Consider the following 26,729-nt stretch of genomic DNA (forward strand, 5'->3'; position numbering starts at 1 on the left):
TTAAAATTGATTTTGCTCTCATTTTGAAGGTGAAACTTAGTTTTCTTTTCACCTTTTCTTGAAAACAAAGGATTTGTTTTTTAAAATACAATTAGTAGATCTTGTGATTCATTGCAGCATTATATTTAATCTACAAATTTGTAAAAGTCTATAAATCACAGAACTAATGAGAGGAACCTTAGCAGACACTCACTGTCCCGGGAGTGTTTTTCTCATTTGGAGAAGGTTTATTTTACATTGTAAATAGCTTCAGCAGAATGGGATTGTACTGAATGAAATAGAAACTGAGGTTTTTTAAAAGAAAGGAGGACATATTATCTCACAGAATATTTGTGTGCAACTTCCCTAAGATCAAAAGATTCTGATTACTGAAGACTAAATTGTTTTGCATCGTCATAAAACAGAATCGACCACGATGATCTCCAGGAACAGAAGGGTAGAGAGACAGTGCTAATCCAAAGCAGCCCTCGTGGCTGAAGAAGGGCCCTGAAAATGAGCTTTATTGGTATTTTGTAGGTTTATTTTTTGGCCTGTTGATTACGTCGCTATCTCTCACACACTCTGATAATGCTTTCCCTGTGCTAGCATTATTGTACTTTTCTTGACACATATCCACGGGTGGTGCAGGGTGTAAAAAGAATTTTTGAGCAATGTTGGGATCAAAATTCGAGTAGGGGCTTCCGTTCCAATGCACACTGAATCGCAGCCTCTCCCGCACCTCCTTTCTGAGCCTGAATCCCTCTGACGTTGGCTGACCAACTCAGTAAGCAAAAGTTGAGTCAGAGTGAGAGCTCGGACTTCCTTCCGGTCCATTGGCACCGGAGCGAATTCACTGATGCTTCGGTCTTGAAATCCCTTGGACATAAGAGAGAGATGGTGGTGAAGAAGCCTCGAGCCTTAACCGGTTTCATCCTGTGGCGATGAGCTATAGTTACCAGCGGCCCCCGTCCCAGGTCCCACCGGTTTGATAGCGACTGTGTTTTCCTTTCATCCTGATTCCAACTGTTCTTGTTGTCAGTGTGTAAAGCTGCCAGGGCAGACCTGGTGTTCATGGTGGACGGGTCCTTCAGCATTGGGGACGACAATTTCAACAAGATCATCAACTTCCTGTACAGCACCGTGGGAGCCCTGGGCAGGATTGGCGCAGACGGAACTCAAGTAAGGCTCATGGATCACTCGCTAATTCTGTGCGTTCGGAGTTGTTTCTCCAGTTCTAGGTCTGTCGGCTGTCAAGGGGCAGATGTGACAGGCTGTAAGGAGAGGGCGAGAATCCTCGAAAACCTTTGAGTTCAGCAAACTAAATAGGAAAGAAAGCCCAAGGCGGGATGTTTCTTTCATATACAGGGACAGAATGTCTCCTTTAACGACGCAGTGTTTTCCCTGCCCACGGGACAGAAAACTTTTGAAAGGCAGAGTTTATGGTCACACATTACTGCAGGTCAGGCACAACATGAGGCTAATTTCTTCACTCAACAAATGTTTATGGTTCACAGTTCTGAAAAATAAGCAAAAGGTAGTCAATGAAAAAGAGCACAGAAGATCCCCGTGAATAACAGCAAGTAATTGGAAATGATGCGAGGAAGGTTTATATTGTGCTGGTTAAGAGCACAGATTTTGAAACAGAATATACTTGACTTGAATTGTTATTTCTGTCCTAGATAAGCCGTTGGGATAGCGTGCAAGTTACTTATTTTCCTGTGCCTTGATTTGCTCATCTGCAAAATGGGTAGAAGAGTAAGAGTTACTTGATAAGTTGCTTCTTAAGGAAATTCTTGTAAGAAATCCAGAATGATTCTCTGACATGTGTCCGTGTAACAGGCTTTGGAAACCACTTACCACTTGTCAAGCATGGTGGTAAAAATCCCATGCTGTAGAGAGAGATTAAAACAAAAGCAAAAATTGACCCAGTTCCTGAAAAGTACTTAGAGAGATTGTACCATTTACTCTGTCTTCAAATTTGATGTGTGACTTGTATGACATCTTAATTCAGGGAGCACGTGGAATGGGTTAAGGAAGAAACTGAAAGTATAGGTGACAGCCACACTGCTGTGTGTGTTCTCTGTCCAGTGCAAGTGTACACGCGTGTAATGGTGCACACGCCTTCCTCTCCAGGTGGCGATCGTTCAGTTTACAGATGACCCCAGGACAGAATTCAAACTAAATGCTTACAAAACCAAAGAGACGCTTCTTGACTCCATTAAACGCATTTCCTACAAAGGGGGAAACACAAAAACAGGTAAGACCAAGATGAAATGACCATTTGGGGGGCATAATAATTTAAAAAAATATGTAAGAACTCTGTTCCCACTCTATTCCCTTTGGCAGGACAAAAATGGGAGGGCGTGAAATTGAAGTGTCGCCTGTGTTTGTTTCAGGAAAGGCAATGAAACATGTCCGGGACACCTTGTTCACCGCAGAGGCAGGAATGCGAAGAGGCGTTCCCAAGGTCATCGTGGTGATAACCGACGGCCGGTCGCAGGACGAGGTGGACAGCGTCTGCAGGGAGATGCAGGTGGACGGTGAGGTCCCAGCTCTGCAGTAGGGCTGTGGTAGCAGTGGTAACCTGTGGTCCACTAAATACAAATGTATAACGGGCTCCACCAGCATCACTCACCTTCCAAGGCCTTTTTAAAAAAACAAAACACACTGGAAATGTGATTTTAAAAATGCCCTGGCTTACAAAGCGGTAATTATACAGTTTTATTAGAGAGAATTTATAATTTTCTTGAATACTTTTGTTATGTGCAGGATGCCCTGGAACTATAATCATGAAGTTTAATACAATGAATAATTTAGGAGCAAAATAAAAAACAGATGATAGGAAATGGGGAGAGAGATTTTGTGGAGATGGAAAGGTGGGGAGGAGAAAAGGAAGTGGAAAGGACCAAGCTGTGCTATGAATGCATACTAGTAAAAAAATTTTAAAATGTAATACAATGAAAAGGACCATTATAAAGAGCCAGGGAGAGAATCTCATGTCAGAAACTTCTCCATCTCCTAAACTGTAAAACAGAGATTCTCCTAGGACTGTTGTGAAGATTAAGTTATATAAAATATAAAGTAGTAGTTTAATATTTATTTGCCAAGCTTTGAATGATGACTAGCTTGCTAGGCCTATCTTAGTTTCTACTTCTGAAACACAAAAAAGACAAACAAACTGAAATGAATGCTTCAACTAACTGTACCTTATCTTGTAAATGTTAAAATAACTCTTAAAAATATGCAACAATAAAGATGTTACTCAAATGGGAACTATTTTGTCTCCAGCATGAATTGGAGCCTTGGCCAAATTTCTTTAAAATGGAAACTTTCTTTAGGCGATGATAGAATAATGATCACAAAATGAATACGCAAGTGCACTCCTCTGATGAACTGTAAAGAATGAATTAGCCACCCCCACTGGGCTGCCCTGAATAAACAGATTTTGAACATTTGCACATTTGAAAGCTTGTATGTGTGTTACTTGCATTTTGTGCAACTTAAAATAATCGAAAATCTGTTTCCCTCCTGCCACAGGCTACAGTATCTTTGCAGTCGGTGTGGCTGACGCAGATTACTCAGAGTTGCTCAGCATTGGCAGCAAGCCCAGCGCCCGCCACGTTTTCTTTGTGGATGACTTTGACGCCTTCAAGAAAATTGAAGATGAATTAATTACTTTTGTCTGTGAAGCTGCCTCCGCAAGTTAGTTCTTTGGGACGAGCACTTTCTCATGCTGTTTAAAGTCTGAAATACATAATATTGGTTAAGTAATGGGCCCCATCTTGAACTGAGGAAATAGTATTAACTTCCAGAGCTGCTTTGTTATGCACGCATTCGATTTTATGGTTTTGAGCAGATGGACTGAACCTGCCCTCCCCTCTGTTGAGGATTTTGGGCTGATAAAGATCTTGCACTGACAGATGAGAGTCTATTTTTAAAAGCCACTGAGTTTAAATAAATGCAGGAATTAGTCTTCAAAAATGTATTGAACCCACTCATCAGGGAACACATTAGAAATGAGACATTTCCCAGCACACTGTCTCAGTGGCGTCCGCGATTTCACTGGACCCAGGGGAGGAGAAGGTAGCTGTGGGCTCTTGGTTTAAAAAGGGCTGAGTAGAGTCTGTCAGTCTGCACAAAATCAGAGGAAACCCCAGCCACATGGTCTGGAGTGGCTCCAGGACTGACTTCCAGCAAGATGGCGTTTGTTTCCTGTGCTCTCAACAGAGAAAGAGGGTGTTCGAGAAATATCCAAGTCAGGATTTATGTTGTTTGTTTTGCTTTGCAGCCTGTCCAATGGTGCACAAGGATGGCACTGATGTTGCAGGTATGCATTATTGTGGCTTTTTCAATGACAGATGTATTAAATAAATCCCATTTGGAGTCCAGGCTTTTGTTTTTGGATTTTTAAATTTTATTTTAATTTAATTTTTGTTTTCTTTTTGGTACCAGGAATCAAACTCAGGGCCTTGTGCTTTTCAGGCAGGCACTGTGACACTGAGCTACATCCTTGGCCTTATTTTGTGGATTTTTTAAACCTTTATTTAAAATGTTTCAAATTTAGGGCTGGGGACTTAGCTCAGTGATTTTGCCGCCCGCTGCGCAAGTGCAAGGACCCAAGTTCGATCCCCAGTACCAAAAAAAAAAGTTTGAAATTTAATGTGCCTGCTTATTTCCTCCTCCTCCTCCTCCTCCTCCTCCTCCTCCTCCTCCTCCTCTTCTTCTTCTTCTTCTTCTCTCTCTCTCTCTCTCTCTCTCTCTCTCTCTCTGTTTCTCTTGCCCTCTGTTCTCCTTCCCTCTCTCTTTTAGGATTTAAGATGATGGAAATGTTTGGTTTGGTTGAAAAGGAATTTTCATCGGTGGAAGGGGTTTCTATGGAGCCTGGTACCTTCAACGTGTATCCGTGTTACCAACTGCACAAAGATGCCCTGGTCTCCCAGCCAACCAGGTACATTGCTGTTGCTGATCCTACAGCCAATTGTGTGCTTACTGGGTCTCAATATTAAATTTGAAATATGCTATAATTGTTCTTGGTAGCATTTTCCATGATGTTTAGAGCAAATGATGCTCATATTCCTTTGTTTAAAAACATCAGACTCATATATAATGCTGATTGAATTTTAGTGTCTATTCATCTGAGAAGATAAATAAAAATAGCTGATACTTACACTACAGTGCACTGGGCAGTATTCTAAGTGCCTCTGTGTGCTCACTCTCACCCTCAAACGCCTCTGTGAAGTACGTGCCATTATTATTTGTGTACTTTTCATGCTTTTGTTATTTGCTTGTTTGTTTGAGACAGGGTCTTGCTATGTGGTTCATGCTGGGTTTGAACTCACTATGTAGCCCGGGCTGTCCTTGATCTCATGGTGGCCCCCCTGCCTCAGCCTCCTGAGTGCTGGGATGACAGGTGTGCACCACCACACTCGACTTATTATTTCAGTTTTACAAATGATGCAACAGGTCCTGAAGTAGGACCACACGGTTTGCTCAGTAGTGACACTGCAATTTGCACGTGGCAGGCGGATGGGGAGCGCAGGCCCTGAACTGGTTCACTATGGTGCCGTCATCCAGGTGGCTTTTATGTCTGAGAAGTCACAGCAGCACTGAGCAGGCCTGGGGACCCATGTTAGCTGCACCTCTATGAGGTTTGTGGGGCACCCAGGACACAGGCCCAAGGTAGTGAGGCCAGATCGCCTCAGCCGCGAGGTTACAAAACCGGTGTCTCAGGCCTCGTCCACCACACTGCTTTCCAAGTCCATGTGGGTTTTGCTTGAAACATGTCTGTTTCCTGTGAAACATTTGGTATTGTTTGAATGTTGACATACTGCACACATGGACATGGAAAAGTAAGGGAGATCACATTAGAGTTACACACTTATTTGTCCAATTTACAACAGCTGCTTTCTTCTCTTTTTCTAAAATAGTTTTTACTAAATCCTACCCTACTCTCCAAATTCTTTTGCTGTGCTTTATTATAGGGAGCAATGTTTGAAGTCAGTAGAACTTTTCTACTAATTTAAAATATTTGTTGTTATAGAAAAACAGTTTTGTTTTAAAAAATATGTTAGAAATGACTGAGTTACAGAATACAGATGGTTTTATATAAGCCCAAAGCCCAATGTTCCTTTTCGGCAGGATTTTTTTCACATTAAATTTTACAGTGGGGCGGCCCGGAAGCCGACCCCAGAGGAGAACTGCTAAGGAAGAATCTCTCCAAGACTCAGGAAGTCGCTCCCCACTCTGGACTGTCACCCGTGTGTGACACGCCAGGTGCTTCCTCCTCCTCATTTGCTCTCCTCGGGCTTCTGGGGCACACGCGAGGGCTCCTCGCTGCATTGCCCGGGGTTGGTTTCCACGCTGGCTCCTCCAGCCTTTGGGGTCTCTTTGGCACAGCGTCAAGCACCATCTCCGGGCCAGTACCCTTGAGTTTGGACTTCTGGGCCAATCCTTTTCCCAAGGTCCATCCTGTCCGTTGCCTGCCAGGGCGCTCTCCTTGGAGGCTGTTTCCACACCGCAGATGTCCCGTGCCACAGCCCTGGACCTGCCTCTCGCTCCGGCATCACTTACTTCCCTGATCCATCTCAGTGACAGAGAGCCATTTAGCGGGTTTTCGGGCTCCGCGGGAGCCCCACCCACTCCTCTCAGTCCTGTGCGCGTCCCGTCTGCTACAGAGCCCTGCGGTGTGGGCCTGAGCACACCTCGCGGCTGTCACCCTGGTCGGCCCTGGGCGATTCTGCAGATCTCTGTAGCTACCTGCTCCTCGGCCTTCTTGCTTCTGCCTCTCTTTGCTTCTGTCTCACTTCTCCAGCAGCCACGAGAATCACTATTGGAAGCCGTGAGTCGGCTCTGGTCGGGTTCCCCGTGGCCTGTGGGCCTCCGCATCCCCCCATCCCTTTGATCTTCTCCAGCCACACAATAGGCCCCCGCCTCAGGGTCCTCTCAGCCGGAGACGCCTCCTCCAGTGAAACCCGGGCTGGTTGTTTTGCCCCACGCTTCACTAGAGATTTTGCTCAAATAGAACCTTTTCAATGCAACTTTGCTTAAATATAAGCTTGTACACGAGTCATTCCTGATTGCTTTCATTAAAATTGTTGCATAATCCATCACCAAAAGTCCCAATCTCTTTTTAAGATGTTTTATTGTTTGTTTTTTAGCAGAATTTTTATGACCTAACATAATATTTAATTTGGCATACTAGAATTCCAGTATTACAAGAATAGACCTCTTTGTCAGTTTTATTAACTAATGTGTTTTGAATGTCTGTTACTATAGCTGGTGTCTCATAGGCATTCAATTAAGTATTTGCTGAATAAATGAATTAAATAATACATGAATAAATGAAATATTTGTTTCTATCTGTGCAAGGCAACCTTCCATTCTGAAATTCATGTAAATTTCCATATATTCATGAACTTATTCATTCAATTAATAACTATTATGTGTTCTTACTATACATGAAAGGCTATTTTTATTTGCATTGCTTTATTGGAGGGAAGATCAAAAGTAAAGAAGTACAAAAAAGAGAGATAAGATTTTGGAAAGTTCTGGAAGATTCTGGAAGGTTGGCCCCCTGGAAGCAGATTCCCAGGAGGATGCTTATGGTCACCAAGGTGATGATGGTCTGCTCTCAGGGGAGGCAGAGCAGGAAGCAGCACAGGGCAGAGGAGGAATTGTGTGGTGAAAAATCCCAGCAAAGCCCCAGGTGACCCCTCAGGAGAGTGCTGGACACAGGAAGTTCCTTCAGAGCTGTGTCCTCCTGGGACCAGAAGTTCTGGTCCTTACACTCCCCCAAAGACAGGACATGAAAAGAGACTCCTTGAAAGGAGACATGGCCCTGGGAGAGGTGTTTTCTCCAGCTGAGGCAATTCCAGAGGGAAGGTGGTGTCTGACAGCAACCTTCAGACCACACTCCCAGGACCGGGGTCATGGAGACTTCATTCTTGAAAGTGGAGCTAGACGTGCATTGAAGGCCTTACCAGAGACCAAAACACAACTACCTACAAGGCAGCAAAATCCCAAACTTTACAAATGGGCTGTGGAGAAACATTATTATACCAAAACTTTTGAAATTACTAAAATTCTCTATGAGAAGTGTCTGATTAGTACCTAAGTTATGAACTAGCCTACAAGAGAAGACACCGTTAAATACCATGCTTTGAAAATTACTTAAGAAAAACAGGGGTAGTGATAGAACATTTGGCTAGCATGTGTGAGGCCTTCAGTTTGATCCATGCTACTAAAAAAATTAAAGAAAATAGAAAATGTTTATTAAATGATGCTAAGAAAAGAATGGGACCAAATGATATATATTGGGCAAACATATGTATTCTTTAAAAAGTGGAAGGAAATTTGTGTACCACATCAAAACAGAGATCTGGTTGGGATTAATGCCAATCTTTCTTTGTTTTTCAAAAGCTTGTGTTATGAAAGTATATTTACTTTAGAATCAGAGGGAAACTTTTTACAGGAAGATGTAATAAAACAGTCTTCTCTTTCCACCCTCAGGTATTTACATCCGGGAGGATTGCCTTCTGACTACACAATCAGTTTTCTCTTCCGAATTCTTCCCAACACTCCCCAGGAGCCCTTTGCCCTTTGGGAAATTTTAAATAAAAATTCGGACCCATTGGTTGGGGTCATTTTAGATAGTAAGTATACTCCTGTATATAACTTTGGAGTGTGTATGTATGGATGGTGGGTGTGGCGTGCTGTCTTGCCAGTTCCGTGCAGATTGCAGAGTAACTGACATGTGAGGTGTAGGAGCACTGAGCAGTGAATCACGTAGCAGTTGATTCCTTCCCATATCTGCTCATTCTCCACGAGTATTCCTCAAGTTCCTACTTTGTGTCTGCTCGAGGCTGTGGGACACAGCAGTGAATGTGACGGGAGAGTGAAGCCTACAGGGAGAGGCTGTGTTGGAGAGGCGGAGCAGAAGCTCACATTTTGGACACAGATGCAGTGAATATGAGATGCCTATCTGATACCCCAGGAAAGTCAGATGGGTAGCAGGATGTTGGGGAAGAACTCATGGCCAGAGATGTGAATTTGGAAGTTGTGTGTGTGAAATGTGAGCAGTGGTACTGGGTTAGGTCATCAAGAAGGTGGATCTAGGAAGAGGAGGGAATCCATCCAGAGCCTGGGAGCGCCTTGTGTCTGGAGGGGGAAAGTGAAAGGGAGCGGCGAAGGAGGCTTCTCAGTCGTACTCTGGGCTGTTGCGGTCATGATCACTTGAGAGGATCGTAAAGTTTTGGGTTTGCATCACTGAGTTTTCTAAATCTCAAGATTAGAATGAAGCCAGGGACCAACATTTAGAGGGTACTGCCAGGTGCCGACTCAAACATGGCTAAGGAGAGTATTTAAGCCATATTCACAACCATTATGTGTAAAAGGAATTTTCAGTACATGGAAAAGAATCAACAACTAAATAATACGTGGTAACAGTTTTGCACTGATACTGAAACTTGGGGAAAGCAGACTAAAAGTGTATGTCACTAAATCCTTATGTATCCTGGGGTTCAAAACAAAACATTTCTGGGCCGGGCAGGGATGTAGCTCAGTGGTTCTGCCGCCTGCTCCGAAAGCACAAAGCTCTGAGTTTGATCCCCAGTACCAAAACAAACAAACAAACAAACAAGTCTCTTAAAATCATGAAGACTAGCTTGTCCCTTTTGAACGCAGAGTGAAAAATTCAATCGTCATGTAGGAAGGCATCAGCGAGGAAAATATTATTATTTTAAAAAATATGAAGGAATCAAGATCAGAAAGGCTTGTGTTGGTTACCATGAATGCTTCATCTGGGTGGCATAGGTTGCATGCTCCGGGAAAGCCGGACCTCCCTGTCATGGGTAGGGTTGATAGTACAAAGGAGAAGGCTGCATGTCCCGGCCCCCCATCACCTGTGGGGAAATCAGGTAACTGGGCCAACTGAATGCCTCAGGCGGCAGCCTGAGAACCAGTAATTAATTACTTCATTACCCATCACTTTGTTCTGAACAGTTTCAAGACAATGGATGCATTATTCTCAGTCTTCAGTTGAATTGTAGCAAAAATGATTCACCTATCTTACTGTTTCTAATTTCTTTTTGGTTGAATAGATGGTGGGAAAACTCTAACATATTTCAACTATGACCACACTGGGGATTTTCAAACCGTCACTTTTGAAGGACCTGAAATTAGGAAGATTTTCTACGGGAGCTTTCACAAGGTTAGTAGGGCTTGTTAGCAATGCCTGGAGATTGTGGTTAGGCAGTTCTGAGCTGGGACCATGAAGCAGGTGCTCCGAGAGAGAGGGACAGCCGAGGTGCAGGTCTGCGTGAAGGAACAGTGTAGGAGGGGCACAGGATTGCTGCACGCACCACTGCTGGCTGCCGCGTCATTGTGTGTGATGCAGAATGGGTCGCTGGTCTCCCTGGCCACCAATGCAGGTGGCGGCATTGACTGATTGCACTGGTGTTTTTACACAGGTACAAGACAACCTACCTTAAAAAGTCACCCAGGAGCCAGGTGTCGTGGTGAACCCCTGTAATCCCAGCACTTGGGAGGCTGAAGCAGGAGGATCACTGAGGCCAGCCTGGGCTACATAGTGAGTTTGAGGCCAGTCTGAACTACATAGCAAGACCTTGTCCCAAAAAGCAAAACAAAAGTTACCCTGAAAAAATTGTTTAAAATCACACTTTACTTGCTGTTATTTTAATAACTTGGCACTTGTGATAGAACTCCTTAACATTCGGATCTCAGAAACAGCTCTGGTGACCGCTTAGAGGGTGTGATTTCTTCTCTCTGCTACTGTTGCCTTCGTATTTGGTGATGAGCCCGGTGACCTCTGGGTGCTTTAGCAGTGCAGCATCCCGACTGCTGGAGCAGCAGAGAATTTAGTACTACCTAGGCTCTCTGTTCTGTTAGAGCAAACAGTCATCCCATTGTAGGGTTCATCTTAGCTTTTGTCTCATGCTTGGGAATGTGGTCAGATCAAGCTAATTATACAGCTTTGCTACTTATGGTTTTGAATGCCATAATTACACACCACATAATTACAGAAGAAATAGTGCATATTGAAACTCATTTTTTCATGGGATTGTACAACCAAAGGTGAAGGTATCTGAAGAGCTCATGAGAAATAGGTGAAGACTTAGTAGTTTATGGTTCAAAATGATCCCGCTAGCAGCTCTTTGAACTTAATACTATTCACTAACCAAGTTCCTTGTGATTTTCCTTGGTTATACAGTTTATTGCAAAACAGGAAAAACCGTAGGGGAGATGAAAAGAACTTGCAATTTCGTGAGTGTTAAAAGACACATTGTCATCTTAGCCTGCGGTTCCCGCATGGGTTTGTAATTCTCATTCCGAAGAATCCTTCATGGGTCGTAGGTGAATGTTAATCTTTCCCTTACCAGAACCCAAAGACCTAGAAGTAAGATTTATGAAATGTGTTGTAAACTTATAAGCCTTCGAACTTTTAAAAGTGATATGAAGGAAAACTTTCTTCCATTTTAAGTGTTCCTAAAGCCAAACAGCCAACCAATCAGAGAAAAAAAGAGAAAGAAAAAGAAAAGAAGGAAAGAAGAGGCTTATCATATTATCATGTAACTGACTGCTTAATAATAAATTTACTAATGAAAAATCTTAATTCAAATTCAGTTTATAGAGTTCAAATTTGATTTGGTGATGGATTTATAAGTGAATAAATACTTCACTTCCTTACTTTCTCCTTGATGTTTAATTGGCTCTATTTTTTATACTTTGAATTTTAAGTGTGGCTCCAAAATGTCTTTGAAAAAGTTAATAATTGTATGTGTATCCTTAAGTGCAACTAAAGAAGCAAAATATTTTTGAAACTGTTGCACTGCCTCCTTTCATAAAGCAAGAGGCTTGTTGCTGGCAGTTGTTTTCAACATGTGAATAATCTCCTCACAAACCAGCAGTCCTGCACGTGTGGGTACGGTGCACCAGGCTCCCTAGCACCCAGCAGGAAGTTAGTGTAATATACAATAACGAAGCGCATTCCCAGGCTCAAAAGCACAGAGGGCAAGTTCTGTCCTCCTACGGACCAGGAGAAAGGTGTTCATTAGAAGCTAGGGACGGGGTGGATTTCCTCCAACACTGGTTCCCTACTTGAGGAATGAGTAACCCTTTCTTGAAGGAAAAAGATTCTCAAGAACCTCACTGTCAGGCTGGGGATGTAGCCCAGTGGTGCCATCTCCTTCTGAGCAAGCACAAGGACCCAAGTTCGATCCCCGGTACGGAAAAAAAAAAAAAAAAAAAAGAACGACTTACGTTGCTTTTATCTTTATGAAACTTAAATAAAAAGTTTGTGTAAGTCCATGTGCTTCCAACTGATAGGTAACAATGAAACAAAAACAAACTTGAACAAAACCAGTAAACTTAAAAGTGGTACTCTTTTAATATGAGATGATATTGTTTCACTGACAAGCAGTGTCTACTTACGATCTGAATGTGGTCTTAGCTGCTGTACCTCTCATAACTTTAATTTGTGTTGCTCAGTAGTTTTGCCCTGCCCTGAGCTGTCATGATAACTTCCTCTTTTTTTGGCTTCTTGAGACAGGGTCTTGCTATGTAGTCCAGGCAGGCCTTGAACCCACGTGATCCTCCTGCCTCAGCCTCCCTGGTGCTGGGATTGCAGATGTGCGCCACCACACCTGGTGATAACTTCCCTTAGATAGCTGTTGGTGGTGACTCTTTGTCTTTCACTTGAGGTGAAAGCATTATTTGTCTATTAATTTCACTGTTTTTGCTCAGTAGCCTTCCGCTGACAAGTTGTACTCATCACACAAATGCTGCCATGAATCAAAATGTTTATAAAGCACTGAAATTTTATGGTAGAATTCAGTCAGAATGTGTTGCCTAGTTTATGCAGAATATACTTACCATTCACTATCACCTAAAATGATAACACAGCTTTTCCAAGCCCTCACAAAGAATGTGTAGACTCCTGAAAAAAAAGCGCGTCCTCCAGATTTTGAGATTGTAGTTTGGGAAAAGCACACCCTACATTCAACCGAAGGGCCTGAAGTGCTCAGAATGTATCTCCCCTTCCTCTCTGAGCACTCCTTTCTCCCTCTTGAAGTAAGGACCCTCAAAGTGTGGTTTGATAATGCTTGGCCCTACCTTAGGTGACCTTTGGTGGTCAACCACAAGCATTTTTAAGTTTTGATAATATTTTGCTTAGTTTACGATGCATTCAGAAAAGATATAAACACAACAGCCCTGTAATTTCAAAGGTATTCTTGCTTTGGAGTAAGGCTAGATTTTAAAAAGTGAATCCTTCCAAGTCACTGGAAAGAAATGTGTACTGAAATAAAAATTGAGATGGTACCTGAATGTGGGAGAATCATGGAGGTGGTAGAAGTAGAAATGCTGCTGTCTCCTCAGCACAATGTGTGTTGACAGAACCCCTTCTCTCTTCCTTCATAACTTACCTGGCTGATATTCCCTCCTGCCTGCTGCCTCCTGAAACATTTTCACTTTTCCCCAGCTGCACGTGGTCGTCAATAAGACTTTGGTCAAAGTGGTTGTTGACTGCAAGCAAATGGGTGAGAAGGCAATAAATGTATCAGCTAATATCACATCGGACGGAGTAGAAGTCCTGGGGAGAATGGTTCGGTCGAGAGGACCAAATGGAAGTTCCGCACCAGTAAGTAGACACACAAGAAAACCTGTAGTATGTTCTGGGGAAATCCCTTGAAAGTATACTTAGCTGTTTTCCTGAGGGGAAGTTTAGTAAAGGGATAGATGGAAGGTTGGATAAACAGATGGAAGACCTCTTAAATGAACTAAAACATTACATGCCAAGCTCTTGGCAAGAGGCCTCTGCTTTATTAGAAGGAGAATGCTCCAGAAATTAAGTTACTTTATTTTCTAAATGCATTACAGAATTATTAAAATAGCGCAGTGTTCATCGCATGGCTTGTAGAATAAGTGGTTTGTTATTAAACTGTAAATGAACCTCATTTATATAAAAATTAAAATCATACAAAATTTTGACTATTACACATGAAAAATTGACATAAATCTCTATTTACTTTAGATTGAGGCACTTTAGAACTAGGTGCTTGCTATCACTAATGTGAAGTTTACGCTTTAATCATTAACAGTTATTTATACAACAAATCATTCCAAGACAGTATAGTTTTCATTGTACCAAATGGAATTTAAATCTGGGAGACTTCCAGTTCCAGTTGGCAAAGAAATCACATTCCCTTCCCTCAGCAGCACAAGAATGAATAGTGTGTACAGGTTTTTGTTTTAACACAATGCATTCACAGCCAATTAGCAGCATTCTCTCATTTGAGTCATCTATAATTAGTAAGGGTTTTTTTTCTTACAACCCGTTCCAACTCTTATAATATACATTTGCCTTCTATACATAAGAAGAATTGAGACAGCTGTGAATTAGTATCGTCTCCGCTCTCATGGATCTGTAGAATTAACAGCTATGTGGAACTTTAGAAATAACAAAGTCTTTTAAAGCTGAAGATAACCTTGTACAAATGCAAATTTATACTGTGACACATAAATAAATAAGAGTCTAACAGACTGATGGAAGGGGACATGAGGTGCCAGTGCCCCCCCAAGGGTCCCTTCAAGAAGCACAGTTCTGTTGCAGTCTGTTCATTTTACATCTAGGAAGCAATCGCAGTGTGGCAGAGTGGTTCACTTGGAGACAGTATGCCATTTGGTGACATCTCTCTTGTGTATCCTCTGCTTCCCTTCTGGTGTGAATGCAGCTGTGAGCTTTACAACTTTCACAACTTGATTCATGTTGCCCCAAATCTCTTTTCACTGAACTACCATGATACCTCCCATCGCTCTCAGATCTCAGCGGGCAGATGTGTGCTCATTAGCTTAGCATGAGCACTGAGTATCTTTCAAAGTTCTTTTGTTTCTACCGTGCTTTGGTGATGAGATGTTTGGAAAGAGAATATAAAAGCAATGGAAGGCTCTCTTGTTTTCAGGTATGGTAAGGGGCTTTAGGAATGTTTGCATGGTGTTGAGGAATTGTCTCCTTTTATTTTGTAGTATTCAGGCTGATTCATAAACATAATTTTTTGTTTAATGGATGATACTTGTAGGACTTTATAAGAATACACAATTAGCAAACTGAGGACATTTTGTCTGGATAAATAAATGATGCATATGTAGATGGGTTCTTGGAAAGATGGACTCTTAAGAAAGAAACAATTTTAGGTGTGTGAGATTGTAGCACCAAATCACAAATTCCAGTATTACAATTTTCTTAATTATAAGGCAAGTAAATAAAGCAAATAAAAATCCAGACTCATAGCCATTCGAAGCCAAGCAGCTATTATTACTGGAAGAAGTCAATAATACATTTTCCATCTTCTCTTCTACCTTCTCTTCTACCACTAGCATGTGTTTAAAACTTAAATATTAATATGTATGTGCTGTTCCATATATCCATATTTTATCCTTCTACCCAGAAGAGACACTATGGGATAGATATCCTTTGAAGCACCCTCTTTTATCGTAACATAGTAATATTGAACAAATCCCTACAAACAGAGTAAACTCTCAAGAAATACGCAATAGAAATTAAACAGAAAGTTGTCTGCTTGAATTATATCATGTGCTTTTAAAAATATTTTGTTTTGTGCATATTACACCCCCCATGTGGCATGGCCAGCACTCGGGTAAAATATACCATACTCTCTTGTAATTATGATTTGTGTTTTACAAGTATGATTTTATAATAGTTCAAATGACACTGTATGTAATAACTATACTTGAAATATGTGAGCAGGGAAATATCAAAGATTTGTTTTCTGAAATCAAAAGTGCCTATGGGTTTCAGGTTTTCTGGTCATAAATCTTCACTTTTGACCATGAAAGAAGTGTAATTAAGTGGGTCACCCTCTGTGGTGACTCCTGGCCAGCAGGAGACAAAGCAGAATTTATAGAGGCCCATGATTAAAGGCTTCTTTGTAAGGCTGGAAGGAAAGAACTCACAACATTTGTTAGACTCTAGAAGTCCACAAAGGTTACCAAACAGATTTTCAGTTGCCCACTTATTAAAGAATTATGTTGATATGAATGACATTAGGTTAAAGCTGGAGAATGTGATTGGAAACTCAGACTGGCTCCGTTTTACTTGGCGGGGTTATTGCTCAGCTATTTCAGTACAAGGTGAAAGAAGAACGTGGCCCTCCATTTAGAAATGCATCAGTCTCACTACACCTCTGCACTTCTCTAGCTACAGAAAGGAAAGTGTAACATGCAGGCTTCCGCTCTCCCGGGAGGAGCAGCTCCTACACGACAGAGCAGCAGCTCGCTGGTCAATATCGCTTGCCAAATCCTGCAAGGACTCAAGAAATGCCAGATGGCGGGAGCCTCCGAGGACTCCATCTTTAAAGGAAACATATTCTCTTTAAACCAGAGTTGAGTGGAGGGTAGATTAATGGATTTAGGGATACAGTGACTACTGTACATAAATTACTCGAATTCTGAATGAAAACAATCCATGCTCAGCAGTGAGATTTCGCAGCTGCACAGCCCCTGCCAGGACTGCACTCATGAGCAGACTCGCTTCGCTGTCAAAGCGCACGTGGAAAGAAACCTAGCAGCCGGGCCACGCTTTTCAGTCTTCTTCCTCCTCAGAGGTCTCTGCCGCTTTTTCTGATACCTATGAGATGACTCCAGAGAACACAGGACGTTTCTTCAGGGCCTTTCTTCCCCATTTCCAAGTCTGCCCCTAGGTGATTATCCCGTTGGCCCTTATTTAGCCCCTGCCATTCAAATGAAAGAGAAATATAGGCTATGGGATGCAGCCGTCTATAACTTTATTCACCTAGTTAAAATTTTAGCTTTTGGCTTTTGGCCTGGGAGGACGCTAAGGTCGTCCCGAATGGTGTCCCTGAGGTGCTCCTGTGACAAAATCGCCCCGGCCCCCAAGAGCCACCCCTGGGCCTGTCTCCAGAAAAAGAGAGTGACGCATCACCAAGGCAGCGGGTGCCTGGCAGGGCCTGAGGATGGCGGTGACACTGACCGCTCCGAGCAGACGGCCCAGCCGGAGGTGGTGCCTTCTGGCCCTGGCCCAGTCATCATGCCCTCCAGGAGCCCCCAAGAGACAGGGGGAAGCAGAAGAACATTCCACACAGTGAAAATAGCATGTTTGACGAGACTGTTGACATTGCCCGACCAATGCAGCACCCATCTTTAGCCAGAGAACTTTCTGGAACCATTAAGGGGGAGCCGGGGAACCCGGTCTGTGGGCCGCAGTGTGGTCAACTGGCACCCTCATGACATCACAGATAATGCCAACAGCGATGCTGGGAAGTGCCCGGCAGCTAAGCAGCATAAGGGAATATTTCAATAAGAAGAGGATCTGACAAAAAATTTTTGGGGGTAGAAATCAGCTGTAGACTAGTTGGTGAGCCTATAAAAGCAAGAGTTCAATAATTTTCAAAGAGCGATAGTGGGTTTTCACATGAATTATTTCTTTAACCTTTTAGAATGGTAATGGTTGCTGTGATTTATCATACACCAACTCCAGGTCAGTAAGTATGGACTTTTCTGAGATTATCAATTTAATCTTCCAATAACCCTAGAAAGTGACCTGATTTTGTCCCCATTCTATAGATGCAGAAACGGGGGCTTAGAGAAGCTAGGGAGAAGCGTGTGATAAGAAACTGTGACTTCCACAGGCTCTCCTGCCTTGTGTTCCTGCGTTTTCTGCCTGTGGGTCAGACTGATTCTGAACCTAAGAACCCTCCCTGCCTGCCCCTGCCAGGCTCCGAGGCCTCCAGTGTTTCAGTGACAGCCTGGAAAGAAGTGGGCAGCAAAAGCACCCCACGGAGTCTCCACTGAAATATTCCAACAACAAGGGCAACAGTGATTTTCATTTCCCAGCTGTATAGAGCCCTCGTGGTTTTCCTCACATTCCATAATTTGAACAGAGCAAGTGCGACTGCTTGGTTCAGTAGCTGAAAAGTGCTGAATGCTGGGTACTTTTTGGTTTTGTGGTGGAACTGGCCAAAGTTGGGCATCAAATTAAAAGCCAAAGATGGGTTAGGTCGCCAGCACCTTTTCTCTGGCCACTGGGGGCCTTGGGAAGCTCTGTACTGGTGAAAATCCAAGTGCATCTTGGCTTTAAATGATAGCTTCATTGTGCTAGAAAGAAATCAAAGGATCAAATTGCACTGAGTGAGATTGGATCAGGGGCTCATTCTGACTCCCATTCATTCATTCATCAAATGACTCAACGGCTGAGAAATATTTTAATCTTATTTTCATGCTGACGTTTGACCCCAAATGACTTTGCCTTTTGTGCTACACCCAGTCACAAACGTCCAACAGTGAAAAACAAGCGTTTGTAATCGAATAAGTATTCCCTTGAAAGATTACAAAAAGTGAAAGGAGGAGGTTTTCTCTCTCTCCTCTCTTTCTTTGTACAGATTTATCTTTTATAATTTTCAGTTACTGAGAAAAGAAAAAAGTCACAAAGGTAAAGGATGCATGACTGTTTGCCGAAAGTATGACTTATTTTAAACCATGTTACTGTATATTTTAAGGTACTCAGATACAAGAGGTAACATGTCAGCTCTATATTGTTCCTGTATAATTTGTACAAATATGTCTGTGAGGGCTTTTGGGATGAAAGGCAGACTGTTTTTTATTTTAATTTTAAATCAATCCCCAGAAATGTGCCTCAAGGAATCTAAAATGTTCTGAGTGCAAAACAATTATGAGTAAATTTCTTGTACTCAAAGAAAAAGCTGCTGATTTCATCTAACTTGCAAAAGAAGAAACAGCCCACGGAGTAGCATTCCTAGAGTGACAGTCTTGGCTTCATCCAGCACTTAGGCATTCAGGCCCTTGAATGAAGAATCCTGATAAGTGTAGAGTGGAAGGCTAGCTGACGGTTTGTGTGCAGGCTTTATGCTATTACAGGTGACTATGTGGCTGATGTTTATTTGATAAACTTCAAGAAAGCTTGGTGCATACTGGGGTAGTGAAAAGCTTTTGGTTTAAGTAAGTCTCCATTCATGAAAATGTTTTTACACTGAGGGCTTTATTCAGAAATGGAAAATTCTTTTTTTTGGGGGGGGGGGAAATGGAAAATTCTTAATGGATGAAAGTTTCGCAGACTTAGCTGACATTATCTAGTGCTGTCATAATGGGACCCATTGAAATGGCATTGTAACATTAGACCAGGCGATCCACATTTTAAACATTAGACCAAAGTTCCCTTTGTTGTAAAGTAAACCACACGTGGTTTAAACCACACATTCCTTGGGCTGTTCAAATCCCAACCAGAACAGAGCTTTAACATGTGGTTCGATTATTTAAGGTTTTTAAAAAAAATCCCAGGTCCTATTCAACAGAATGGACTAGTACCTAGCACTTAGTAGATTTTTCAACAAGTGTTGGTTGCTATTGTTATTTGCTAAGAATTTTCTCAGCTAAAATTTTAAATAGATAATAACATTGTAGAAAAACAACTGGTGTATTTCTGTCCTCAATACTGTCACTTTTATTTTTATTCTACTTCTTTTGCCTCTGTTTTAGATATATAACTGTACCTCAAGAAAATCAATTATGAAAGGGCTGTATATGTAAAATTAAAATAATATTTTAAATACTCTATCTCCCTATTTCCTAGTATCTATATTTTATTTTGCTCTTTATTTATATTATGGGTTTCTCATATAAGAGGAACCATGTGTTTAAGCTGTGTGTCTGACTTATTTCACTAACATCATGGTCTGAAGTGCATCCATTTTCCTACACATGAGTCAACGGTATCCTTCTTCATAGCATAGTAGTACTCCACGTGTACAAGTACCATTTCTGAATGGTGATTATGTGCCACACATTAGCTGGGTGACACAGTGATGTCCACTGAGAGTTCTAAGTAGGAGATAACATAAATACTGCATTGTGTGATGAGAAGTAAGCTGTTAAGGAGACACATGGAGTGTCATGAGGTTAGAGAGGCGTTTGGGAGGAGCTGCAATGGGTGTTACCAGGAAGGTGCTATAGAGCAAATTGTCCTAAGTACGGGGTCGGGTGGTGATTGGAGAAATCAGAAACAGAACTTTGGATCTCTGTGTGTTAAGGGACAACATTACTGTGATACTGTTGGATTTATTTTTAATATGCTCACAATGTCACATGACCAATGTGTCGGTATCAAACACTGTCTAATACGAAATCATTGTAACTATGAGCACAATCACATCCGACTGAATGCTGCTTTTCCTTTTCGAACTCTAGTTCCAGTTGCAGATGTTTGATATCCTTTGTTCCACTTCCTGGGCCAGTAGAGACAAATGCTGTGAGCTTCCAGGCCTGGTAAGGATTCTTCTTTTAGCTCTACTGAGTTTCTTAAAAATTACATTTGATTTTCTCTGAAGATGGCAAGATATTTCTCAGTATTTATATAAGAAACTACTCATGGTGATGATAATTAAAATCAGGGAGGGGTTATGATGGAGACAGAGAGGAAATCAGCGAGACCACCCCGCAGCCCGCACCTGGCGTGGTCCACACAGCTCCTGGGTGGTGTGGACCAATCACAGAGTTGATCCATGCTCACTAGAAGCCATAGGACCTCGGCTTTTGCACAGCAGCCCTCCCAGTGGGAAGTCCTATTTACAAAATGTCTCAGGTCCTGTTGACTAACATCCTAATATTTATTTCCTAACGACTCCGTGTCCTTTTAAAAATGATGCATATGATTTAAAGAAAAAAATGAAAATTTTATTTTACTTTTTGGTTATTTGAGACAGTGTCTCACTAGGTAGTCCAGCCTGGCCTCAAACTCACTGTGTAGACCAAGCTGGCCTCAAACTCACAGCGATCCTCCTGGCTCAGCCTTCTGAGTGCTGGGCTTATAGGTGTGCACCACCACCTGGCTTTTATTCTTAAATAGCTGTGATGATTTACTATGCATTGTGTGTGCTGATTGGGCGTGCAGTATTTTTCTTGTCTTGGGACAAGATTAAGCGTCTCTCTCACTTCTTTTTCCATATTGCTTTTTCCCATGGTACTTGCTTTTCATCAACACAATTGCTGATCGACCAGGTCTGCAAATATAGAGCATCACAAAAAGTGTTTCAAAACACACCGTTGAGGTGGTTGTTCACACCTCGTCCCATGGGGGCCTCCTATTGCTGTGGTTCCCCTGAATTTTTAAGACACTCACTGTGTCCCTCTGAATTGAATATGGTACCCAGGGCCTCCTGGCACATAATTTTGGGACAGTAGCCATAATCTGTATAACCTATGCAATGCTCTTAGAAGACTGAAACTTTTCTCATTATTCATATGTAGGGGTAAGCCTACATTTATAAAAGAGAAAAATGGGTTTCTCTCTTAGGCTGTTCAGGGATTGTGGCCTGGCTGGACATGATCAAGTCAGGTCTTAAGAATTAAACCTGGAAGAGGTGGGGAGCAGCCTTCACGACATCTAAAGTGTTTTGTTTGTGAGATGACACAGCACAGTGCAACATTCATTGCTGACAGTACATTCACAGAGCCTGTTTTGGAGAAGAAAGTTGACTTATTCTTTCTCCATCGAAATAAGTTGTTAATAAATTCTGGTAAGGACTTAATCAGGGACCTTGATGTTATGCTTAAGTGCAGGTCGGTTGGAAATTGGAAGGGGAAATACTCAGAACTTACGTTGTGTCAAGAAGAAATGCAATCACCAGTTCTCTCCAAGGACCCAAGACCTTCTCATGTTTTTTCTTTCATTTTTATCCCTGGATGTCTTAGAGGGCACATTTATTTTGGCTCACGGTTTGTAAAGGTTTCAGTCCACAGTCTGCTGGCTCCAAGGCAGGGTGCCATGGCAGAGGAGAAACAGTCCATGGCAGGGTAGCAGGAAGCAGCGAGGAGGGGAGGAGTGAGGTGGACCAGTCTGCTGATGACTATCACACCCTCATGACCCAGTCATTTCCCAAAAGCCCCCCATGAATGCATGAGGCTTTGGGGGGACATCTACATATAAACCATGACACTGGAGATGTACAAATTCCCCAGGAGGAAGACATGGGTGTCTCTGACTCACCCAGATAGATTCAGATTAGTTTGTCTTGCAGTGTCACATGGCCACAGAATTCTCTGAGAAAAAAAATGACCATTATGCCAAAGCTTTAGATCAACACTGTTTTTCTTATTTTTCAGCCACAGAATGTAAGCAGTTGATGGAATTGTCATGGGGAGTTGATAGATGCAAGCAGCTTTTATTTTGTTTTACTTCTTTGTTGGTTTCAGTACACATGTGATTGTTTTGATTGAGCATTCCATTGACATTTTCTTTTATTCTTTGAAACTGAGAAAAGATTGGAGCATCAAGTTTTCCAGACCATTAGTTCAGAGAGTTCTGTGACTGAAAAGTAATTAAACAGCAGCTGGGAATATTTCACATGCACTTCTGAACATCTTTGCTTCCTCAGCCTCCCAGGTCGGTCCCTAGCACAGTTGGCCCACGTGATGGCTGTCAGCGCTCCCAGGGACCCATGCAGCAGGAGTGGAAGCTCAGTGCCTTCCAGCCTAATGCTTACCTAAGGGTTTTAAACACATCACACGTCATTTTCTCTGGGTCTGAGAGCCACCTGTCAGATTGTCCTGCTCACTGTCCTTTCCTCCTTAGAGGGACGACCAGGCCTGCCCCAACGTGCCCCATTCCTGCGCCTGTTCACAAACCAACGAAGTGGCCCTGGGACCAGTGGGCCCACCGGTAAGTCCTCCTTCCTCAGCCCTCATGTCCTTTAATGACGTCAGGAGCCGGCATGATGGTGCATGCCCCCAATCCCAGCAGGATTGCTGTGAGCTCGAGGCCAGCCTGGGCTCCATAGTGAATTTGAGGCCAGCTTGAACTACATAGCGAGATCCTGTCTCAAAAAAATAAAACGAAAGAAAGAAAAATCAACAGCACTCACTTGTGCATGGAACATGTGCTGACAAGTGTACTACATGGCTGTTACCCCTTAACCTACAAGCACCCTGAGGCCAGAGATGTTAAGTAACTTGTTAAAGGACACAACTTGAAGACACTGAGCTTCAAATTCAAGTCTCTGTGCTGCTCCTCACACTTTGGCATCCTTTCTCGCACAGTGCTGTAGGCTACAACCTTCCTGTAGGTAGCTGTGGCTTCGCTTCTGTGTGACATTTCAATTGCCGGGCCTCAACTGTACCTGTGAGATGTGCAGACCCTACCTCTGCGTGTGTGGTGTGTCGTGGGAGGGGTTGGCATGGGCATGAAGGTTCTACTGTCAGAAACTCTGACAGAGCTTCCTGAGGGAGGAAGGAGAGCAAGAGACAGACAAATGCATTTTTGTTACCCGTGAAATATAAATACACCAAGCATGACAGTTTGTGTACGTCACGTCTAAGTGGATAGACGTTCAGACCTCACCGCAGCAGAGCCAGACAGGGAGAGGCGTGGATAAGGAACACAGCCCTGGGAGGAGGCTTCCCCGGTGACTGTTGCTGCCTAGTGGCTGGCCAGCACCGGCCTGGCACCATGAAGTGTTTCTTTAGGCTCCTAAACATATGAATATTCAGTGTTACGGTTGACAGAACCTGCAGGCTCTCCAACATGGCAGAGTGGGAACCAGCAGTTATGAGGACAATGTTCTCTTCAGGATCTCCAAAGAGTACTCGTCCACGATGAGAGTCTGTTCCTCGTAGGTGCCCATGTGCCGCCGGTGGCCTCCGAGAAAATCCACATACAGACCTCAGCGACCCTTACTGCTTCCACTCCGCAGATACTTAGCCGTGTCTGTCCAAGTAGATTGTGGAGGGAGAACTGAGTTGATCTATGTTACTCACAGACTGCTTTATCTCCTTAGGTTTCTTTGCTGAAATATAACTTGCACGTATTTAATGTGATATTGTAAATAATTTTTATGAAACATTTCAAACATGGAAAGAGGAATATAATTTAGGGTTATGTTCTCATGTTGTATTTATTTACTCCCTCAAGCTTATCTTTCTTCATGGGAGTGTAATGCTCCATTGTATATAAATACCATATTTTCCATACTCATTCATTTGTTGATGGACATTTATTTTGTTTCCAAGATCTAGCTATTATAAATCGTGCTGCTATAAACATGGGTGTGCATGTATCCATGTCATATGATGCTTTTAACTCTTTTGGGAAGATACCTAGAAGAGGTATAGTTGGATCAGATGGAATTTCTAGTTTTAGTTTTTTGAGGAATAGTGGTTGCACAAGCTTACATTCCCCCCAACAATGTAGAAGAGTTCCTTTTTCCCCACATTCTCAGCAACATTTATTATTATTAGACTTTTTTGCGGGGGGGGCAGGTACCGGAGATGGAACTCAGGACCTTATGCTTACAAGGCAGGTGGTGGCACCACTGAGCTGAATCCCCAGCCCATTGTTAGACTTTTTGATGACGGCCATTCTTTCTGGGGTAAGATGAAATCTTAGTGTAGTTTTAATTTCCATTTCTTTGATGGTCAGAGAGGTCGAGCATTTTTCATGTATTTATTGGCCATTTGCACCTCTTCTTCTGAGAAGTGTCTGTTCATTTCAGTTGCCCATTTTTTGATTAGGTCTTTATTTTTGGGAGGTCTAAAATTTTTAAAATTCTTTATATATTTTTTATGTTAGTCCTCTGTCCATGGGATAGCTGACAAAATTTTCTTTCCCCTTTCTGTAGATTGTTTCCTCACTCTGTTGGTTGTTTCATTTGCTGTGCAGAAGATTTTTAATTTGATATGATCCCATTTGTTGATTTTTGGAATTATTTCTTTTTGGGGGTTTTTTTTTTGGTACCAGGGATCGAACTCAGGACCTTGCATTTGTGAGGCAGATGGTGGAACCACTGAGCTAAATCTCCTGTCTTTGGTATCATTTCTTGTGCCATTGGGGTTCTGTTCAGAAAGTCCTTGCCTACACCTATGTCTTCAGGAGTTGTACCTGTTTTATCTGCCAGCAAATTAAGTGTTTTTGTTTTAGCATTTAGATCTTTGATCCATTTTGATTTTGGTTTAGCACCTGGTGAGATGTGGGTCTAGACTCACCCTTCTGCATGTGGAGATCCGATTTCCCAGCACCATCTCTTTGAGGCTGTCTTGCCTCCAGTGTGTTTCCAGCCTCTTTGTCTAAGATTATATCCATGAATGTCCCTGGGGCTGTTTCTGTTCTACTGATCAGATGAATTTGTATTTGTGAGTTCTTGTCATGTGCTCAGGGAGTAGCATTAGGGGTAAGGTGGAAAATAAATTAGGAGCATAAAATGGTCCTTGGTTTTAAGAAATGGTGCTTCTGGGATGAATATCTGTGAGACAATCTTATTTTGATGAAACCTTCAGTTCAAATCAGCTGCTTAAGATGCACAAAGAAAGAGCTGTGACACGCGTGTGTCTTCAGGGGCAAGCATTAGGCTGCAAGAACCCAAGCACCTGACTGGAACAGTGGTGTCAATGACAAGGACAAGGAGGCTCACCTCGCTTGTTTGACAGGCCTGGAAGTGAGGGCTGGGCAAAGGCAGCTCCTCAGCAGCTTCCTCCAGGACCTGGGCAGCTCATGGCCTCCGCCCTGGTCTCCTTGGATGGCTGCTTCTTGATCACATTGGCCTGAATTGGTGAACATGACTGTGCTCAGTGCAAAGAAAAGCTGGGAAAGCAGATATCCATGCTAATCTCTACAGTAGCGAGCACAGACGGGGAAGAGGGTCAGGAAAGGGTCTCAGGTAACCAGCCAATAGCACGTGACACTGAGCACAATGTTTGTCACATTTATAACCTGTAACATCAGTATAGCTTACGTGTGCATTGATATATGTGCAGCCACGTAGGTACACATCGTATGCAATCCTTAAAGCTGCAGCATTCAGATATATGCAGAATGTCCATATATTAAAGACAAAATACATGTGAACCAAGAAAACCTGGGTAAAGTGTATAAATGGTAACCACAACGATGATAAAATGAAAATGGAAAACAATTATAAAAAGATACTCCACCATGCAGTTTTCAGAAAAGTGAAAAATAAATTAAGAATAGGTATTATTTTTCACCAAGGAAGCTAACAAAAATGCAAAGATTGCTAATATCCAGTGTCGATTAATTAGGGAAACAGGAGCACTCTTCAACTATTGGCAGATGTACAAACTGGCACCACTGTGTCAGAGTATCAGTCAATAATGTATCTGCATGTCCATCAGGGTTTGCTTATAATTTTTCTTCTTGGTATCTGAGACACACTAACATTTTTGCTTAAGGGATACATGAGGCTGTTAACGGAAACATTGTTTAATCAGGAAAATATTACGCAAGGGCAAAAAACCCACCAAAGATTTAAATAATAGAAGACTGTTTAAATAAACCATCACATGTCTAAGGTTTGGCCAGTTATGCAACAGTTAATGAGTTACACTTTATGTATCAACATGCAAAAAAAGCTCTAGAACATTAAGTTAAAACATTCAGACTTCGGTAAAGCAGTAAATACGTCACGTATTTAATCACACATCAAATGATACCAAAGTAATACCATAGGCAGTGCTTTCTGTAGATGACCACGTACATACACGGATGCAACTTTGTATGTTACAGGTGCGTAAGAAATTGCCACAATGGAACCTGATACTTTATAAAATTAATGTGCACTAATAAAAATGTATTTTAAAAATTTTTAAGAAAAGAACAAAAAAATCTGAAAGAGGAGCCACTAACTTGGTGGGGAGTGAATTTCAGTAGTTGGGAAAGCAGAGAGGCTTTCCCAAGT

At 42.3% G+C, this 26,729-nt stretch overlaps 1 protein-coding gene across 3 annotated transcripts in view; it reads left to right on the forward strand.

Moving 5' to 3' along the window:
• Window positions 1-26,729, forward strand: part of Col14a1 (collagen type XIV alpha 1 chain) — a 191,035-nt gene that overhangs the window by 119,690 nt on the left and 44,616 nt on the right. For all 3 annotated transcript variants that reach the window (XM_013074157.3, XM_004850222.3, XM_087190733.1), the window contains exons 26-36: window positions 1,019-1,158; window positions 2,113-2,236; window positions 2,376-2,519; window positions 3,517-3,681; window positions 4,268-4,306; window positions 4,789-4,927; window positions 8,488-8,630; window positions 10,077-10,186; window positions 13,475-13,633; window positions 20,233-20,310; window positions 22,616-22,702. In XM_013074157.3, the coding sequence (XP_012929611.2) occupies window positions 1,019-1,158; window positions 2,113-2,236; window positions 2,376-2,519; window positions 3,517-3,681; window positions 4,268-4,306; window positions 4,789-4,927; window positions 8,488-8,630; window positions 10,077-10,186; window positions 13,475-13,633; window positions 20,233-20,310; window positions 22,616-22,702 (1,328 nt within the window). The remainder of the gene's footprint in view (window positions 1-1,018; window positions 1,159-2,112; window positions 2,237-2,375; window positions 2,520-3,516; window positions 3,682-4,267; window positions 4,307-4,788; window positions 4,928-8,487; window positions 8,631-10,076; window positions 10,187-13,474; window positions 13,634-20,232; window positions 20,311-22,615; window positions 22,703-26,729) is intronic.

This window comes from Heterocephalus glaber, unplaced genomic scaffold (genome assembly GCF_053883595.1).
Source record: "Heterocephalus glaber isolate CG9 unplaced genomic scaffold, H.glaber_assembly_v1.0 deba00001555, whole genome shotgun sequence".
Taxonomy (NCBI): Eukaryota; Metazoa; Chordata; class Mammalia; order Rodentia; family Bathyergidae; genus Heterocephalus; species Heterocephalus glaber.